This window comes from Paroedura picta, chromosome 5 (genome assembly GCF_049243985.1).
Source record: "Paroedura picta isolate Pp20150507F chromosome 5, Ppicta_v3.0, whole genome shotgun sequence".
NCBI classification, from domain to species: Eukaryota; Metazoa; Chordata; class Lepidosauria; order Squamata; family Gekkonidae; genus Paroedura; species Paroedura picta.
This window is the reverse complement of record NC_135373.1, coordinates 105,683,872-105,705,523: the sequence shown is the minus strand read 5'-3', so window position 1 is coordinate 105,705,523 and position 21,652 is coordinate 105,683,872. Positions and strand designations below refer to the sequence as shown.

Below are 21,652 nucleotides of genomic sequence, written 5' to 3'. Positions count from 1 at the left end.
TATGGTGTATAGCATGCTGGTTGAGTCTAACCATTTAATGGGCAACCATTGTGCATATTAAACAGCAGCAGATGCACACTGGTCACGAGTGTTGCATATTTGTAGCATATGCGAGGAATGGTGTGCAGCTATCAGTGGCTCACTCTACCAGGAACTTGGGCGTGATCCTGGATGCTTCCCTCTCAATAGAGGTTCAGGTCACAAGAGTGATCCCCAGCCTCAAGGAAATTAAATTGACCTTGTGGGACACTGCCTGGTGAGATCAGGACCCTGCAAAATCTTAAGCAATTCTTCAGGGCATGGAAAACAGAGTTGTTCCACTGGGCCTACGATTGAGGCCTCTAAATAACCTCTATAAAATTTACTGGCCTTCCTTATCAAATCCTATTTAACTTTATTTAACCCAATTTACTTTCTTGGGTTTATTATGTTGCCTATTGTACCTCTCCTTTTTGTCAGTTATGTAGTGCTGGGAGAACTAGTTTTAAATGCGTATGTTTTTAAAACGCTGTAAAAGGGCGGAATAGAAGCATCAAACAAACAAACAAACACACCTTCCCTTTTGAAGTCATGACATTCTGAAAGATCTGGGAATGCCCTCTCTTGAGACCCAGGTCTTAAATTCCAGATCTCATTTGCTTACCCACTCAGTTGTTTGGCCTTACCACTGACAATGAAGGGCTAAGCAGAAGAAGGACAGGACCCATTGATCTAAACTGAGAGCCAGTTTGGTGTAGTGGTTAGGAGTGCGGACTTCTAATCTGGCATGCTGGGTTCGATTCTGCACTCCCCCACATGCAGCCAGCTGGGTGATCTTGGGCTGGCCACGGCACTGATAAAACTGTTCTGACCGAGCAGTGATATCAGAGCTCTCTCAGCCTCACCCACCCCACAGGGTGTCTGTTGTGGGGAGAGGAAAGGGAAGGCGACTGTAAGCCACTTTGAGCCTCCTTCGGGTAGAGAAAACTGGCATATAAGAACCAACTCTTCTTCTAAACCTCTGTGAAGGCCAGATTGTTAATTCAGGAACTTGCCTTTCAGAAAAACTTAGTTCCAACATGTACTTGTGCAGCTTTAATTTTTTACAACTATCATTTGTCTTTATACCTTTGAACATGATTTCCACTTATTTATTTGGAATCGATACAGCCAGTGTGGTATGGTGCTCTGCATGTTGAAGCAGGAGAACCAGGTCTCAAACTTGACTCTGCAGTAGAAGCTGGGTGATCTCAGGGCAGTTGATCTCTCTCAACCTGACCCTCCTAGCAGGGTTGTTGTTGTGAGGAAGGGAGCATGATGTTGTAAAGGTGCATTGAGTCCTCATTGGTGAGAAAAGTAGGGCTTAAATTAATTATACAAAAATTCCTTTCCAATGTTCATGTTCTTTTTGTAGGAATTTTGAAGACTTTTTACATGAGAGTCTGGTTGAGTATTTGGATGTGAATGAGGAAAATGACTGCAACGTTGCATTGTATGAACATACAATCACTAAGTAAGTGTTTTGTGTTGAGTATAAAGTTTGGTAATGTTAAGAAGTAGCTTGCAAGTGTGAAGAAAAATGATATAGATAGTAATAACATTTATCAAAAGTGGTCTTCAAAGGGAAGGAGCTGTGACTCAGTGGTAGAGCATCTGTTTTGCATGCAGAAGATCCCAGGTTCAATCCCCAGCATCTCCAGTTAAATAGTAGGTGATGTGAAAGACCTCAGCTGGCCCAGATGGTTTGATGGGCCACTGATCTGATTCAGGTATATGGCACCTTCATCTGTCCATATGATTTTGTCCTTCCACTGATGTAGCTGATGGAACTATATAGGTCCACCTGCACATAAGCATGCTCACAGGGGTCTGGAACAAATGTATTTCCCCATTGAAGTCAATTAAGTAATAAGCACATCCTTTTGCATTTGTGGAGTTGCCCCTGCCACTGAAATAAATGAGGAGACCCTTGTGGGCGAGGAGAGATGATCCCAGCCAATAAAGCTTCACTTGATCCAAAGAGATGCCTCATAACAGTGGTGAATTTTCTGTGCAATTTATAATGTATTTATTTTATTATTTAGATTTATTTTGTGCTGCTATTAGAGAACAGTCTTACAGCGGGCTACAACCAAAAAACATAAAACCCCACATAAAAGATACAAATATTAAAACTGGCAAGAATAAAAACCCCAACTACCCCCCCCCCCCAGCACCTCGGGGATGCCTGCCATTTCAATTAAGAATAGTAGCTGTCATTAAGTATAGAGGGGCCCCTAGATCTTCCACACCCTGGCCTCAACCAAAGACCTGGCAGAAGAGCTCCATGTTGCAGGCCCTGCAGAACTGCGACAGTTCCTGTAGGGCCCTCAGCTCTTCCGGGAGCTTGTTCCACCAGGTCGGGTCAAGGACCGAGAAGGTTCAGGCCCTGGTAAAGTCCAGGTGAACCTCCCATGGGCCGGGAATCACCAACAGATTAGTACCTGCAGAGTGAAAGGCCCTGTGGGGCGAATAAGGCGATAGGCAGTCCCTCGGATATGTGTGTTGTTTGAGCTGCCTCTTTTTCACTCTTCACCTGCATGACTTTTGTTACTCTGCCTTATTACTGACAGCCATTAAATTAGTGGTTGATCCTTGTGCTTTGTAAACACTCAGTTTTGTGAGTTATTTTCTTGAATTTGTGACTGTCTTTTTTTCTCTTTGAAGAGCGACAACACATTTGGAGATTGAGCCCTTCACCCTTCTTGGTGTCTGTGCTGGCCTGATTCCATACCCTCACCATAACCAGTCCCCAAGAAACACTTACCAGTGTGCTATGGGGAAGCAAGCCATGGGTAAGATGATACTTGCTTTGAGTCCGGGTGGTGTCATGTCATTTGCAGGCCACGCAATTACTAGATTAGTTTAAGCCGTGTCCCACAAATAATTATCTTTTTCATAGAAATATAAAGTTTGGATTGCATATTTAACTTTGAAATAAATTATCAGAGTGAAAAAGTGAAACATACCCTCTCTTGTATGACAGTTACTGTACTTGATTTTTTTATCAGAATCTTTAGAGACCTTAGTAGCTGATTTTTATGTCATCTCATACTACAGAGCAGGGCTAGTCAACCTGGGTCCTCCAGATGACCATGGAATTGGGAATTGGGCTCATGGGAATTGTAGTCCATGGACATCTGGAGGACCACAGGTTGACTACCCCTGCTATAGAGGCCCAGGGAACGAGAGAAGGGAAGACCGTTTATGCAAGGAGCTGACAGAAAACATGAAGATGAGATTTCCTGTGCATAGTTAATATGCTCCATCTTTTCAGTATTAATTACCAGTTCTCTGACGACAGAATCTAGGAGGGTTGAGGGGTTTTGGTAAGGAAATTTGGTTATATCCTCTCCGTTTCTTGAAATAGTGGTACTGATAAATGATCAGTGCACTCTTAATGGACCGGCAAATAGAATTATGGCTAATGCTAAGGACACTTATTAGGAAGTAAGTCAAATTGAATTCAGTAGGTCTTACTCATGATCTATTGTGCATAATATCCAGTTTCAAGAGAGAGATTAATTGCAGCAGTCTTCAATTATGCTATGCTAAATGTCATATAAGAATCGAATCCTACTTTATACAATCTTTTTCTAGTTTGGCAAAGCCTTCATTGATATCTATTATTATCTAAGGTAAATTAGTTTCCTAAGTTTACAACAAATATATTGACCATGGTGCTGTATAATGCACACATTAGCACAAACTGTGACACACCCCTCCTGTGACACACCCCGCCATGGGCATGGCAGTGCTACGTATGATGGCCTTGTACTCATGGAACCTCTGCTTATATTGAAAAATGAATAAGAGAGTCCATTTTATGTGCTGCGTGTCTGTTAACTTCTGGATCAGTTGCCAGTGCAATCTGAACAGGTCACTTTAAAATAAAAATACATCTTGTTCTTCAGGAAGCAAATCTAGCAACTTATGGAGATTTATAGAAGTGCCCTTTATGGGGTTTCCAGTCAGTTAAAAAAAAATGCAGTCCGTTCTTTTTCCTCCTCCCCTCCCAATAGTTATTTCAGGTTTAAATATAAAGGGGAGTGTAGAATTCACCAGCAGTTTCTTCCGAGTGGTTGGAGTTGCACTCACTGGAATTCCGCCCATTTTCAATTTACTTTAAATGAGACTTAAAATGTCAGTGAATTAAGTTCAAAATATTTACTGTGGAAAAGACAGCGTCATTGTTAGAAATCAGATGTCCATTTATCTCAAGTTGTTCTTGTCCCTGAAAAGGGGCTCGCGAAAAATGTCCCCTTCCCTATGGTTGTACCCTTTCATAAGTGCTAATTTGGATTAGTGCACCTTTCTCTGTTCGTTATTGTATTTAAAAAATAAATACATACGTGTATATATATATATATATTTTTACCAGGAGACTCTATTTTAGGACTATTAGCCTCATAAGGTTTGGTTAGTTACCACACACAGTTAAGCAGGCTCAGTGTGTACAGAAAGCCAATTCAGTATCTGTAGAGTTCTTTTGTAGTTTTCTGTGTGAAGGTCTTTTTTTCTCGTTTTGTTTTCAGTGTCATTTGCAATTCATTGTCTGTGTTTTCTGAGGTTGGTGTATTCAGCTGCTTTGACCCCGGGTCTTGCACATTTAGCTCCTTGGATACAATCCTCTGACGTTACTGCTGACGCTGGGAACACAAAAGCTGCTGAATATCGTTAAGTAATAATAAAAAAAAGGACTTTGTTTCTGCGTGCTACTAACAAAGCACCTAATTCTGAAGAATGAGAAGTGGAAGCACACTTTAGAAGGTGGCATATTACATTGTCATCTTTTGCATTATATACGTGAGGTTATCTGTTTTGTGCCACATCTTTCTAATTTTTTTTAACCCAAAGACCACAGAAGTATTCTTCAAATAGCCTCTGTGATCCTGCTTGTAGGAAAGACCTCTTATATCCTTGAGAATTTGGTACTGATCGAGAACCGCGGAAATACTTCCCTGTCATGAAAGTAGTGCATGTCTTATAACTGGCTTCTTTGAATCTGTCCGCATGATGATGAATTGCATCAGATATAGCTACTGTAGCTTTGTCCTCTTGGGGAGGGGGAGCTCAGCCCTCCTTGTAGTCTGCTTTGCCCGCCCCCTGCTGTCTCTAACTGTCTTCACATTGTCCTGCAGGAGATCCATGTTCAAGTCCATTTAGTCACTTCCCGGGCTGTCAAGAGTTTGGGATTATTGAGATAGCATTTTAGCCCCCTACTGAGAAGAAAGGGCCGGTTGCTTAACATGGCCCCATTCCGGTCATTTGAATACCTGCACGGCCGTAGTTCTGTCAACTTTGAATTTAGCAAGCTGGGGGAGAGAATGGGCATGCCTTCAAATAAGATGGCGCATCCAGTGAATTAAAGCGTCAAAGCTCACCTATTGGAAAGCGACTAATGGGGCTGTTGAAATATCTGAAAGAGTATTTTAGCTATTTCAGTACCATCATCATCTTTTGAATACCATAACGATTCTTGAAGAACAAGACGTTGTTCTGTTTTGTTGGATGTATTGTTAAAATGTTTTACATTTCAGGCTTTCTTACTTGAGGGACTTCAGGAGGCTACGGATTCAGGAAGCTCAGAGTACAGTTTAAAAGGGGCTGCCAAGTGATTTCATCAAGGCAGTGACAAGACAGTGACCTGCTTGAATTAATAAAAAAAAAAGTGATATCATAATGCCCTTAGGCATTCTTAGTGCCCAGTAGTTCTATTTCTTTAAACACTGGCAATCATAACATTATGTGCTGTTGCCTCTGTAACCTTCTGTGTGTTCAGCAAGGCTTTGGAGGTTTTCTTACAACCACAGACCCCATGCTGATGGGCAAGCTGCTTCAAGGCTCATGGATTCTTCAAGAGAATCTTTTCATGTGATATTCATTGCTGTATTAGAAACAGAACTGGGGAAAGGCCCTAGGGTGCATATGGAAGTGCTTGGGTTTGCAGGAGTGTTGGATCTTTGCCGCAGAACTTAAAGGTATCAAAAGAGATGGATAGAATGAGCTATAAAGTTGGGTATCCTGACGAAAGGTATTCTGAAAGATGTCCTCCTTTCCTTCACTATCTCAAAAGCATGAGCTTATTTTGATATCCTAATCCAGTTGGTCTTTATTTGATATCTCAATATCAGGGCAGCACTATGCAGGGTTAAAGAATTCTGAACATTGCAGGGAATTGTTCACTAGATTTAATTTTTTTTTCTGGCTTACCTGCATAGCTATAATTGTTTCCCTCTAACTTCTGGTAACCCTTGGACTGCTAGGTGCGAAGGGAAGGGCACTCTGGCCTCTCAGAAGCCAGAGGACTAAGAACTCCAAGATGGCTATGTTATAACCACCAAAGCAAGAATGTTAGCAAGGGAAAATTAGCCTGGCTCCAGCTAGATACAGAGGCTCACACTGTTCCGATTTTGTCAGGATGGTCTCCCTGACTTGTGTGTCATGTCTATCGAGTTAGTAAACCTGAAGGCAGGGTCTATGCCTCTTGATTAGCATGAGCCACTTTGGGAGACTTTTTGAGTCCTGCCGTTCCTACAAAGAGTTCAGAGTACCCTCCATTTTCACCTCTGTTTTCACCTCACAAGAACCCTTGGATCACAGAGCAAGTTTCATGGGAGAGCAGGGGTCTGTGGGCTTGGGTCTTCCAAATCCTAATCTGATGATCTAATGACTATAACTATGCTAGTTCTGACAGTAAACAAAAATATTCAATTTCAGTACCTTTCTCTGTACTTATATCTTGCCCCTTGCTGGTGGCATTGATACCAACAGTTCTAAATGCAGAAGCTATTTGTGAGGCACATGTGTCAAGAACTGGAATGACATTTACGACAGAGGTAGTCAACCTGTGGTCCTCCAGATGTCCATGGACTACAATTCCCATGAGCCCCTGCCAGCAAACGCTGGCAGGGGCTCATGGAAATTGTAGTCCATGGACATCTGGAGGACCACAGGTTGACTACTCCTGATTTACGATATGGACCACATTGTCTAATAATATGCAATTTTAAAATTTAAGGCTATGGGTGTTGTTTTTTTTAAAGCAGAATTTCTAGATCTTAAGAATTTTCATTGGATTAGTGAGGCTAAAACTCTGAGATAGTGGTCTATTTAGTACGCCTCTGTACTCTGAGTGAGATGGTAGTCTATTCACTGTGCCTCTGTATTTCTTGTCTCTTATTTGGAAACAATGATCATGCAAAAAAAAAAAGTATTGCCGGTTGCGATGGCTTTTAATAACATATTGAATGTATTTGCAAATAGCTCTAGTTTCATCAAAGAAGCCATCTTGTTGATCACCTGTTACATTTTAAAATTGCAGGAACCATCGGATACAATCAACGGAATAGAATAGATACTCTTATGTATTTGTTGGCATATCCGCAAAGACCTATGGTTAAGACAAAAACCATAGAGCTGATAGACTTTGAGAAACTGCCCGCTGGACAGAATGCCACTGTTGCTGTGATGAGTTACAGTGGTTATGACATTGAAGATGCTCTTGTCTTAAATAAAGCTTCTTTAGACAGAGGTAAGAAGCAGTGGATCATGCTTTGTCCGTGGAAGATGGCCGTATTTCTTGCATTGTAGCATGATATCTACCAAGGATATTAGTGAAGAAAGTTTGAATTAATAGCAGCATAAATAGGGAAGAATAATTATTTAAGAATGTTAACATTTGTGAAAATTAATAAGTTAAAATGTTCAGTTGCTGGGAAAGGTGCCTCTAGAGAGACACCTGTTTGCATGTTGTGGCTGAAATAAGTAATGCTGCCAAAATAGTTTAAATCCTATTCGTTTCAGCAGGAGACATTTTAACTCTTGCTTGAGAATCGGTGGAACTTCAGATTTTGATTGGATCCTATTCTGCTTTTTATTGCTTTTCTATAATGCAGAATTTCATTGTCATTTGAGCCCCTGATAGTGGCAGCAAAATGAAACATTGTTTTGAATCTGATAATGGGGGGGCCGGGCAGATAAATCAAAATGAACACCAAGTATAAAGCTGACTAGTTAGCTCGTTTTTTTAATGTTAGCTTTGGTAGATGAGTGCTCTGTAGACACAGTTGAAGAGCTGTATGTTCTTTAAAAGTGTTTGCAAAGTCTGTGATTATCCAAGTACTATCCCAGTATTTGTTTTGATTATGCTCATTTGAGTGGTAGGCTTTTACTTTCATGCTTTTTTAAAATGCGAGCTACTCCATGAAATTGGTAATATTTGTCTGCCTGAATTCTAGTTTTAGAGTGACCAAAAATAGTCCCTCCCTTCATCATAGCTTGCACTGATGCAGTCTATATACTTTCCCCATCCTTAATACCCCTCCAGTGAGTTGCCAGGCAGCAATACTAGTATTCCTAGACATGTATCTTTGGCATTAATGTCTGCACACTTAATTTATTCTTTTTTGCTAAAACAAAGGCAGACATGATTTAAAGCAGAATGTTTTCCTTCTGGTAGACTAGTAACATTAGGGGGAAATCAAAGACTGTCAAGAATGACTGGGCGTAACTGAAAGAGATATACTTCACATAACTTACAGCTATCCTTCAGTTTAAAATCTAAAGTTTATTTAAATGCATTGTTCTGAACCCCCTCCCCCCACTGTCTTTAGGAGTATGGATATGCTTCATTAAAATCTTCAGCCAGTATATAGCTGTTAAAAAAAAACCCTGAAGTATCATATTTTAATTCTGTTTTTCTAAAAGCCAAGATTGGTCAGTATTCTTGTTAAATAATATCTAAGAAAATTGCTTAGTGATTGGCCTTTGGTTAAAATTTGTAACCATTTGAAAAGCACACTCACACAAATGAAAGAAGCCCCTTTATAGGATCTTAATCTTATTAACATCTGCCTATTTTATCCTAAGGATTTTAATATTATCCTCAAAAAGGTAAATCTTAATGTAGGATAAAGAGTGTCCTGTTTCTGCCATTATCGTTCAGTGACTTTTATATTTCTGGAAATGTAGTTTTCTGGGAACCCTGTTTTTAATCTGTGCGAAATAACGTGATTTTGCGTATCATTTTTAATTAAGTAGGCCTGTTAATCTTGTAGACAAATATCACCACCCCAAAAAAGTCCTGTGGTCACTTAAAGACTGACTAATTTACTTTGGCACAACTTTTCATCTGCCAAAATCCATTTCCTTTCCATGCACTTGATAAAGTTTCATGTCCCTTTCAAAATTTCGTGTTACAGTAAAATTGGTGCAGCCTGGTCAAACGCACATAGGTATATGCTGGATAACAGCGTTAAGACTTAGACAAAAAATAAATGAGCAAACAAAATCTGAAAACAAAAATTGTTGGTATTGTATTTAATTATACAACTATTTGATCTTGGAAAATCCTGTTAATAATGTCAGTTAATATCTTTGGTTTCTCTAAGGTTTTGGAAGGTGCCTTGTGTACAAGAATGCTAAGTGTACTCTGAAACGTTACACAAATCAGACATTCGACAAGGTGATGGGGCCCATGCTAGATGCAGCTACACACAAGCCAATCTGGCGCCATGAAATTTTAGATGCTGATGGGATTTGCTCACCAGGTGAGAAACATGCTTATGTCTTTTAAATACGTTGTGAATTTTGGACTAAATTTAATGGAGAACATACAAAACCCTTCTCCTGTGGTTGTCAGTTTATTTATTTAATTGGGAAATTTATATTTCACAGCTCTAGAGATGTGCTTGAGATGGCTTACCCCTAAAAACCAGGACATAAAGACAGCATAAAACACACATCAAGCAGGCCAGGAGCAGATGATAAAACAGCTAAAAGATATAAGCCCCCTTAATTGAAAGCTTGAGTGAAAAGGAATGTTTCAGCCTTGTGCATAATGTAAAGTAGGTGCTAGGCCAAGCCTCAAGGGGCAGGGCATCAATCCCAAGGCAAGGGGCCAACACAGGTCTGTTTGACCATTTATGCACTGGGAACTTCACTGCCCCAGCTCCTGTGCAGGGGTAAAAATTGGGGGCAGATGAGGAGCACTGGGCCAAATGCTCCCCTGTGGGGGTGTAGGAAGAGGTGGGGCAACCTGCCACAACTAAAACTCCAAGCTGCAGCCCGGCATGAAATCTCCAGTGCATAAACGGTCTTTCTGGTTACCTCTCCTTCATCTCTGCTATTTGGGTCATGGCAGAGGAGGATCTTAAGTGGCAGGCTGAAACGTGGAATATGTGTTAAGGTAAATAAAACAAATTAAATGAAAGTGAAAGGTGAGTGTAATCACTTGTCCTGGGAAGGAACAATGGAGAACACAGTGCAGCACAATGAAGACAAAGTTACGGCAGGTACTGGGAATTTTGCAGATGATGCTAAATTTGAAGAGAAGCTTTAAGGGAAGACCTTGGCAACCAAAACCTGAAAAACAAGTGTACCTAAACAAAATTAAGCTGTTTTATATAGTTGTGGGTGTCCAGTGTTATGGGTACTCTTTTTATCATGACATTGCAATGCTGTAGGTTTCTGGGGAGCGAAAAATAAAGAATAAAACACACCAAACACATCAGCCAGCTTGAACCAATGAAACTGCACAAAAAACATGTACCCTGTAGCAGAGCTCCGATACAGAGAAAAAAATTAATCCATCTCTAATGGAGGCGTAATTTAACTAAAGGTGGCTTACAACTTCCTGAGAACTTATAGAATCATGCACATTGCCTCTGGTAGCCTGTTCCACTAAACAGATAGAAAATGGATGGGAAAAAGAAATGGCATTTCAAGAAGCTTGTGAGCAAGACTTACTGAGAGGAGCATTGCTGACTATGCCACTTTGCTGTGACTATTGCATATTTAAGTGCATAAGAGGGAGTATTCCATGGTGGAAGCAATCCATCATACCTAATTGTGTTACTGAAAAAGGGACCTGGAGTTAAGTACATGGTGCAATCAGCTGAAGTCCAAATCCCGTATGTGAATTTTCTGTTGTGGACCATGCTTAACAGGCTTAATTATTAATGACTTATTAAAACAGCCCACTTAAGAGAGGAATGCTGTAGAGTATTTCTGCTCACAGTCCATCTTTTCACTATTGGGAGTCATCCTTTAAAATCTCGTAAAACTTTTGTATATTGGCCTAAAATGTCACGCAATGTTATTCAGTTCTGTTCTCGTCTCTTCACAGGTGAAAAGGTAGAAAACAAGCAGGTGCTTGTGAATAAATCAATGCCAACTGTGACACAGACCCCTCTGGAAGGCAGCAATGTACTGCAGCAGCCTCAGTTTAAAGACGTGCCAATCACGTATGTTATCTTTAAAAACTTGCAGATGAGAAGGCAGGGGTGGGTGGGAGATGCCTCGTTCTGGAAACACAGCAGGCGTGAGCAACACAGGAGTGGTGATCAGATAAAATGGCACTTCACATAGCAGCAGATGGGTTGGTACATCATAGAGTTAGCAGTATTTGGTTGGTGCAGCATAAAGTTAAAGAGTATTACATTGTATTTCTGGTAGGTTGAAATCTATGGGGAAATCTCTGAACACTCCATATATATTAACAATAAATGTCATATTTCAGGTTCCATAGGACTCTTTAGATATATTCTGACTCCCACTGAAGTCAGTGGAAAAACACTCATCTATTTTAAAGGCTCTGGATTGTAGCCAGTGTCTTTTGGAGCATTTTAATACTCTCTGTTATGTTCAGATTCCTTGATGATGATTCTGTTGCCGTTCTAATAATTCTTAAGTCATGTGCACTAATATGTCTGTTTTTTTTAAAGTTCTACCGTATCTGTTTTCATGGTTTAATCCTAGTAGTTTATTATACTATTTATCAAACTAACTTTTCTTTCAGAAATAAATTATGGTGGCAGTCCTAAGCAGAGTTACACCCTTCTAATTTAATTGTAACTTGTAACAATATCCCTGTTTTTCAAAACATTATTAGTGCTCACAGATGACTTGCCATGTGTCAGTTTTGCTGCATTTCTTGGAACAGAAATATTTTTGTCTCCTGTTTGTTAGTTACAAGGGTGCAACTGATTCATACATAGAGAAAGTCATGATATCTTCAAATGCAGAGGATGCTTTCTTGATCAAAATATTGCTAAGGCAAACTAGGCGCCCTGAAATTGGAGACAAATTTAGCAGTCGTCATGGACAAAAAGGTGGGGTTTGTTCAGTTTTTCCTAAATGCCATTGAAATATTTATTTCAGTTCTTATCTAAGATGCAATATTTTGTAGTAGATTTATCCATGTATAAGGTGACTCTGTGTATATATGCTCTTTGGAGGAATAAATGAGTTAAGTTATATAAGGTTGTACACCATTGTAATGGCCTAATATTGAGCACCTTCTACTCTTAATGAGGAATCAGTTCATGTATTATTGAAAGTTTGTGGAAGTTGGTCATTGCTCATATGACTTGGGAAGGACCTCATTTCTGTTACTGAGATCCAGATAAATGTATTGCTACTTACTAGAAGCAATCCAGCAATCACTTTAAACCTTAAGTAGGAAGTGTGCTAATGGACAGCTCGGATTATATTTATTAAATTTAAAGAATGAACTCAGGCAGTTCTAGATGAGTATCTTGTCTATAAGTCTGTACAAATTGGCCCAGAAATACTCCATCCAGTACAGCTTTTTTATTCATATGCTTATGGAATTCAGTTTATGGTCCTACTCAGCATTGACCAATGATGACCTTGAAGAGGCATAGTAAGAGCTTAAAAATGTGAAGGTATCCCCTGTACAAGCACCGGGTCATGTCTGACCCTTGGGGTGATGCCCTCTAGCGTTTTCATGGCAGACTCAATATGGGGTGGTTTGCCAGTGCCTTCCCCAGCCATTATCATTTACCCCCCAGCAAGCTGGGTACTCATTTTACCCACCTCGGAAGGATGGAAGCTGTGTCAACCTTGAGCCGGCTGCTGGGCAGAGCTTTCAGACTGCATGTCTGCTGCCTTACCACTCTGCGCCAAAAGAGGCTCTTTTAGTAAGAGCTTACTTAATAGCAACAGATAGTATGACTTGTAAAAAACCTTTACTCCAAGCTTCCTTCTGAACCATATTGTTATATTGCAGCACTATTTCTTTCTCAAAAAGTCCTCCTGAATAACTCACGTTTGCATAGCTTGTGGAAACCCAAGAGGGAGGGAGCCTTCCTAACTTCATCAGGCAGACCAGTACCTGAAGGAGGGGCTACAATGGAGAATGAACTTATACAGGCAGTTTTTGATTTTGCTGATTTGCAGGGTGGCACCTGTAAAAGGCCCTGTTTAGATGACTGAAATTGTCATGGCAGAATGCAGAGAGAGAAGCAGTCCTGGGACCAAGGGACCAAGGCCATGGAGTGCTTGCTCTTGAAGGACATTATGCCCCCCACATTTGATGGGGTTTCTCTGATGCTTGTTGACTAAGTAAAGAGCCTTGGGGTTTATACTGGACTCAGCATTATTGCTGGAGAAGTAAGATAATGCAGTTGCAAGAAAAGGCTTTCTTCCGTCTTACCTTAGCTTAAAAAATGGTGCCTTATCTTGATACAGCTAAACTGGCCCCTGAATCAATGCCATGATGACAGCAAGTCTAGACTAGTGTAATGCACTGTATGTTAGTCTCCTCTCAAAAATCAATTCAGAAACTCTCAATTGGTGCAGAATTTCGTGTCTTGACTGTTAGCGAGAGGTTGATGGAGGATGTGTATATTTGTATATACACAATGTGTTCCAATGTGGGACTGCACAACAAAACAGACAATGAAAACAGAGTTACACTTACCTGTAACTGTCGGTCATCAGCATCTTGTGTACAGACACACTTTCCATCCCTCCTGCCCCACTATGAGCTGTCAAGTTCTTTGAGTGCTAATGGGTGTGGTTGGGCTCAGTTCATTATGCTTGTTGTTCTCAGACCAGTTCAGTTCCAAGTGTCTCAAAGTAGTGAGAGTTTGTGGCAGGAACTTTGGGAAGGGAGGACATCTCATCCTTGTAGCATATGATGCAGACAGCAGGAAAACCTGTGCATGCTTGGCTTCATTAGGGTTGGGACACTCCATTGTAGAGCTTTAAAGCTAGAAATTGTTGTCTGTGGACGGCCTGCACATGCACAGTCCCAATGCGTGTCTGCACACAAGATCCCAATGAACAGCCACTTCATTTTCCTTGCCTCTTCTAAATGGGCACTGCTATTGCTTGCCACCACTGGCCAGGCAGTCTCCTTGTTCTGTCAATTGCTGTGAACATGGCAGCAATGACAGGCAACCACCAGCCAACATCAGCTTTTAGTAGGTTAGGAGGAATTTGTAGTTAGAGGAGGAACTAGGAAGAAGCTGAGAAGTTTTAGAAGCTGTGTTGTATTCAGTCATGATTATTCATGCTCTTATTTCCTATGTTTTATCCATGTGTAATCTGTAGTTTTGGTTAAAGACAGATTCTTTTGGGAGTGTTCAAAAGGGACAGAGATTCTTGACACCCTTTGCTTTCTGTGTGTCTATATGTTCTATATGAAACATGTTTCATATGTTCTATATGAAATGGTTCACCATTTCATCAGTGTTCACATTTTCATTGCTAGGACTGTTGATCAAGTGATTTGTTTTACCCCACTTTTTATATATGCAGTGTTATTTATACGTATATTGTCATGCTGATTTATTGAGGCACTTGGTAGTGCTGGGTCTAAAATCAAAATATTTTATGATGAAGGTTTGACACAATGGAAAATGCTATGAAAACAAGACTGGCTGCTTTGGTTCCTACACAGGAGAAGCAGAAATCACAACTGTGATTTTGAACTGAACCAGCAGGAATGAGAAATGCAGTAGGATCCCTATTCAGGACTCATTGAGAGAATATTGGCGGCATTTTATTTCAATGGTTTGGCTTTCATCGAATAATTTGGAGTGAAGTTCTAAGCATCATAAGGAGATCATTATCTCACTTTTCTTCCAGTTTGCCAGATGTGATCCATTGTTAGATTCAAGAAGGGGCAAGGAAAGCACAAAACTAAAGGAGTTCCAGCTTCTAAATCTACTGGATATTTCCAGATTTCCTCTTGCTTCTGTACATGTTCCAGTGAGGGGGAAAGTTAGATTCCTTTGATGTGAAAAAGCAATATATCACTTCTCTGAAAGGACGTTTCTCAGTCTATCATGTGAGAAAGGATTAACACCTTCAACAAAGGTTTTGCCGATCACAGAACTAAGCAGCAGTGCTGAACAGTATTCCTGAAGTGGAAGAACTGTATTTAAGGGAGGGGGAGGGATTGAAATGGCAAACAGAAGCTGTTTTAATAGCTAAAGATCCAAGACAAAGGCTTAAACCTGTATTGGAGTATCTATAAGACAGTGTCTGAAAAGACAAGGAAATGACTTTGAATTCATAAATGATAAAGGTAAAGGTATCCTCTGTGCAAGCGCCGAGTCATGTCTGACCCTTGGGGTGACGCCATCCAGCGTTTTCATGGCAGACTCAATACAGGGTGGTTTGCCAGTGCCTTCCCCAGTCATTACCGTTTACCCCCCAGCAAGCTGGGTACTCATTTTACCGACCTCGGAAGGATGGAAGGCTGAGTCAACCTTGAGACGGTTGCTGGGATCAAACTCCCAACCTCATGGACAGACAGCTTCAGGCAGCATTTCTGCCGCTTACCACTCTGTGCCACAAGAGGCTCTTTCATAAACGTTATCATTAGTAAAATGAAGTTCTATAGGCTTTTAGTGCTGGGCCAGAGCAATTGCAAAACAGATAATTGATTTGTAGTATCCATTGCAGTGGACTTGTCTGGAGTTTACCAGTTAGGATGGCTGATAAAACCATAGATCTTACAAATTGATATTAAGGCATATTTATGGTGGGTATTTAGGGCTGTATCTGTTCCATTGACAGCAGAGGTTTCTGTCAACAGATGGAGCCTCTTCTGTCAATGGAGATGCCCATCGTTAGCTGAATCATTAGATACATCCAAAATATTTTTCACTTGTTGTGTTGTATGTATCTGAGGATCCTGTGAGATGTCAATTATTTCTTTTTATACTTACCTTTCTATTCAGCCCAAACAACCAAAGCAGTTTACATAAAATAATCCAAAGAATTCACGATCAAACGACAATGCCATTAAATATGGCGCTGAAACAGCAGTAAATGTGGATTAACAATTCTAAGCCAATTGAAACTTGGTGACTTATTACGAATGGCGGCAGCTAGTTGTGCGGCATGATACTTCACCACATCCCATGTACGCATGGGGGAAGAATTCTTCCAGCACACACAGTCTTCCCTGGAGCTCTGTGTGTGCATGCACAACTCCAGGGCAGGTGGATTCCGCTGTGCCTCATAGGAGCAGGGGACATGGGGGCCCCACCGCACAATGGTGGGAGAGCGGCATGCCACTTAACCATCACCTTGTGGGGGGGGCGTAAAAACACCCTGTTCAGCTCCACAACACCGTGAAGCTGAACAGGGCATTTAGTGTCCCTGCAGAGACACCTGGCCTGGCTGGGCCTTTGATGGCCACTGGGGCTAGAAAGGGCACCCAGAAGAATCCACGTTCCCTTGCCACTGACCATCTGACGCCATTACGCGGGCCAGGAGGGAGCCCGGACAACTTTGGCATCATGTGTATGCGGATTTTAGCCCCAGTGTCATGCAGGCACCAGCCCGCCGTTCCCTGCCAGTACATAATTGGTCTAAATCACAACACTAAATATGAAGTGGTCTTTACCCTCGTCTTTTAAAAACCTGCAATAAACCGTCTAAGAATACTTCCTTCAAAGGGGAAGGCTCTGGAGAAGATGGCACTGAAGAAAAACCTTTACATACACTGGCCACCCATAAACATTAAAGCTCATAATTTTATCATGCTATCTGTCTGCCACTTATAAACTTTGACTTTTAAGCTGAAATGACAATCTGTTGAGTATTGCATGATTTGGAGGAACAGAAAGGATTTTAAGGGAGTAGATTTGAGGTCAAATAATCCAAGATGGAGGAGCAAGATGCACAGAAATTCAGCATAAAAATGCAAATCTTCTGCATTTCATTTTAGCCTGTTGGGTTCTAGTCCACTCTGTTCCAAAGTTTTGCATCAGATTCCAGCACTGAAATTTACATTTTAAAACAGTAAATCAAAATGAATACAGACATTTTTTTCAACATTTTTAGTTTATTTTCTTTGGCATCTGTAAAGCCCGCATTATAAGGTTGTATCAAACTGCCAACCTTCTAAATTAATTTTAAACTAAATGCTGCTGAATTTGCTATTCTCAGAGTCAAGTAAGCATTTTTAACTCTCATAGCAAACAGATAACCTTCTGACCCCTTTGAGTAAATCCTTCCACCCTCTCTCTCTTCCACTTCCAAATTACGGTGCTTTAACTTTTTATGGCATGGAATAAAAATCTCCCAATTCTGCTTTCAAACAGATATCCGAAAGACATTTTTCTCCCTGAAGCCAGTGATTCATTCAGCAATGTGTATTTTGCAAAGTTCCTATGGTTATTGTTTTACAATGCTTCTGGAAGCAGCTATTGTCAGGGTTTCAGTTAATCAGCCCTTTGTGTGCTTCAGACTATGCAAATTTATCACATCAGACCATTCAGCAGCTCATGGGAAACCAATGTACAAGCTGTATTGTCTTCTAGCGCCTCCTCTCATTTAAAATGGTTTTAATAAGGAAGCTAATCAAGTATTATTTATGCAAATTTAATCCTGCTAATTTTTACATCAGATGGGACATACATAGGACAGAATCACAAATGATTCAGCAGTGAAAGAAATATAGAATGAATGTATGCTTTTTTTTTGTATGTTCTGGATAAAGAATAAGAACTGCTAAGTAGATGATCATGTCATGTTTATTTACTTGGGAAATTTATCTGCCACCTTTGGACAGCTTGCAATGCTTTGAAAAACTATTTGGCTATAACCTAGACGCCAAATTGTGATGATTGTATTTGCTGTATTTCTTTTATGCAGGCCTTTTATAATGAGACTGTGGCATTGTCTGTCACTGAGCAGTCCTAGTACTGGCTAGCAGGTGCATTTATAAATGTCCTTCCACACAGTCTGAAACTACAGGCAAAATAGTATATAATAGAGCACGCGCAAGCACATAGAGTCATAATGGTAGAAGAAAAGACAAGTGCTGAGTAAAGAAGTCCTAACCTTGTGGTAAATGTGTTGACTGAGTCTAACAACATTAGGCCCCATTTTCAGTCATCATAACAAAAACAGTGGTGGTGTTTCACTGTTGCTTCTGAGTGTTTAATTGTTCACACTGCTGACCATTTTTAGAGTATAAGTATAGTAAGATCACTTGTTTATCAGAAGCTTAAAAGTGTTTTGACAAGATGTAAAGTATCTTGGGCATGTGGTAATCGCCCCTTCCCCCATGGCTACACTTTTTTGATGGCTGAGTTACATGACTTCTAAGAGTTAGAAAAGCAACACTTGTAAGTCATGAATTAAAGGAATCCATGATCTTTGCACAAGAAAATATGCAAAATTTAGAGAGCATAGTTTATCATCAGTTCCCCGGCCTGAAAACTGGAGCCTGATGATGAAGAAACTCAAATTGTTCATGGTTTTCTGTGTCTTGGCTCCATCATCTATCAAAAGGGAAAAAGCAGCCAAGAAATCAGAAGGAGATTGAGACTGGACAGAGCATCCATGAAAGAGCTAGAAAAGTTACTTGCCATGGCATTTCCCATTGCTATGTAAGAAAGCTGACAGGAAGAAAGATTAATTTGAAACACGGTGTTGGAGAAGAGGTCTGGATAGGCTGCCCAAAGACAAGTCAGTGAATTCTAGATCAAATCAAGCCTAACCTCTCCTTGAAAGTAATATAACTAAACTGAGACTATGGTCACATTATGAGAAGACAGGAATTACCGGAACAACAATAATGGAAAAGTTGAAGACAGCAAGATAAGAGGAAGACCCAAAATGAGATGGATTGATTCAATAAAAGAAGCCATGGCTCTCAGTTTGCACGACCTGAACAAAGGTGTTACCAATATGATATTTTGAAAGACACCATACATCAGAAACAGTGTAATGGCACTTAACACACACACAGTTGAATGTTCTTAAGGCATCGATCATAGAATCATAGAGTTGGAAGTGTCCATAGAGGCCATCCTGTCTGACCCTCTGCTTAGTGCAGGATCAGCTTAAATTATCCATGATAAGTGTCTGTCCAGCTACTGCTTAAAGAATGTCAGTGAGGGGGAACTCACCACCTCCTTAGGCAACTGATTCCACTACTGAACTTCACAGACTGTAATCCCCCCCCCCCCCCCCGGATATCTACCCGATACCGTTCTCGTAGTTTAAAGCCATTACTGTGGGGCCTATCCTCTGCTGCCAAAAGGAACTGCTTCCTGCTTTCCTCTAAGTCAGGGGTAGTCAACCTGTGGTCCTCCAGATGTTCCAGGACTACAGTTCCCATGAGCCCCTGCCAGCAAATGCAGGGGCTCATGGGAATCGTAGTCCATGAACATCTGGACCACAGATTGACTACCCCTGCTCTAAGTGACAACTTCTCAAATACTTAAAGAAGGCAATAATGTCCTCTCTCAGCCTTTTCTTGTCCAGGCTGAATATTCCCAAGTCCCACAGCCTTTCCTCATAGGGCTAGGTCTCCATATATAGTTCATATTTTTGGTGTCCCCTTGAAAAAGAGGGGAATTATGATATGTGCTCTTCCTTGACTCTCACTGTTTTCAGTAGGCTTGCATTAGAGAAACTCTTCTTGGGGTTCTGCCCAATACTGCTGTCTTCTCTCTCCAATGAATCCACTCTTCTTTTGAAACCACCTGTAAATACCTGTGCTTCAGGTCACTGAATGCTATGTCAGCTGCCTTTCTATGGTCATAGTTCCACACTGAGGAGAAAGTGCCACTCAGATGTGAAAGCTGCATGTAGTTGATTCAGACTTCATGGTTTCATCAGTTACATTCTGCTCATTGATGCACATAGTTGCTTCAGTAAGAGGTAACTCTATGTTCAGGGTCTCAAAGTGAGGTGTGGCAGGGTCTTTTTGGCTGTGGCCTCAGTTTCATAAAACTACCCAAGGAGAATGGTCAATTTTTAATATTTATTTTTTATTTTATTTATTTTATTTATTTAGATTTTTATACCGCCCTTCCCTACGGCTCTGGGCAGTTTACATAAAACATATAGAACACTTACATGAAACAATATCAATATAACAATAACAATATAACAGATATCAATATAACAAATAACAATAATATCTCAGCTAGAACAGCATTTCAAGAAACAACTTTGTTGAGGTCCAACATGCCTCTTTGGGGCCAGGAATCCATAGCCAGTTGGAAGTGGCAGAGCATAGAGCTCTTCTTGGGGGTATAGGCAGGGAGGTGGTCTCTCAGATACACTGGGCCCAGACCACGTATGTCCTTAAAGGTGATTACCAAAACCTTAAGCTTAATCCGGAATTCAACTGGGAGCCAGCCAAGTTCCTGGAGTACCAGCCAGATGTGAGATCTCCATGATGTCTTAGGCCCATTATGCACAGCGTGGAAGGTCCACATTTGGGGTGGAATGACGGCGGCTAAAATGACCAATTCTGCACGCTGCAGGCGGCAACCGACCGCAGAGTCAACGTATGCCGCCGGAAAAGCCGCATTAGGGAGATGTGAAAGAAAGTGGAGCTTCCCGAGACCAGGGCGCAACCAGAAGAGGCTCCAGAGTAGCCGCATGCATAACCGGATACTCTGGGTTTTGCCGCCGTTGCGTTCCGTCCTGTGTGTAAGCGGTTTGTTTAGCTTCTTCCTCCTCTGCGTTCTCCATGCCGCTGTTTCAGCGGCCGTGCATAAAACGCCTTAGTGAGGATCCCGGCTGCGGCATTCTGCACCAGTTGTAGTTTCCGGATCAAGGATAAGGGTAGGCCTGCGTAGAATGAGTTGCAGAAGTCCAGTCTAGAGGTGACTGTCGCATGGATCACTGTGGCTAGTGCTCTGGGTCCAGGTAAGGTGCTAGTAGTTTGGATTGGCGGAGGTGATAAAATGCCATCCGCACTATCTTTGTGATATCTTGTATGCTATGACATTTCATTCAAATATTTGTAATTTAAATAGATGTCTTATTTACTTTAATGAGTTTTGTCTAATTAAGAAATGCTTAATTAAATGTAATGGGTATACAAGTGTACTTTTAGAGACATAAATTTGTAGGCATGTTTTGCTCCTTAACCATAGAGGAGACTAGTATACATGTTTCTTACCTGAATACGTATTATGTTGACTCTCAGAATGAATCTTACAGTGTGGATCTGCATATTGTGTCTCATTTTTCCACAGCTTCTGTTTTGTTTCTAGAACTCAAAGAGTTTATTTTTAAAATATTGACTCTTCTTGTTAAAATACATGAAAACTGTTTTTTAGATGGTTCATTTGTGAGAGAAAAAGTTCTTACAACTACGTCTGCATTTCATAAATTCTGCCTAGAATGCTTCTTATACAATGTGTGTTTTTAACAAATGTAAGGCTTTTGGGGGGAAATCCCTTGAAACGTAAGAATATTAACAACTTTTTTTTAAAGAAAGGAGAACTTCTAAAAATTTGTCTGGTAATGAGTACTTTCCTCCCCCTTCTCTAGATTCTGTCTAAATATTTTGTTTTAACATCTAATCTCATTATGCTGTCTTTGTGTTTAACTTGTA

The 21,652-nt window shown here is 40.7% G+C and overlaps 1 protein-coding gene across 1 annotated transcript in view; it reads left to right on the top strand.

The window, feature by feature from the left end:
- POLR3B (RNA polymerase III subunit B) overlaps positions 1-21,652 on the top strand; it is a 62,922-nt gene that overhangs the window by 27,929 nt on the left and 13,341 nt on the right. The window contains exons 18-23 of the mRNA XM_077339708.1: positions 1,394-1,492; positions 2,686-2,813; positions 7,343-7,552; positions 9,411-9,569; positions 11,147-11,264; positions 11,989-12,131. Of these exons, the coding sequence (XP_077195823.1) occupies positions 1,394-1,492; positions 2,686-2,813; positions 7,343-7,552; positions 9,411-9,569; positions 11,147-11,264; positions 11,989-12,131 (857 nt within the window). The remainder of the gene's footprint in view (positions 1-1,393; positions 1,493-2,685; positions 2,814-7,342; positions 7,553-9,410; positions 9,570-11,146; positions 11,265-11,988; positions 12,132-21,652) is intronic.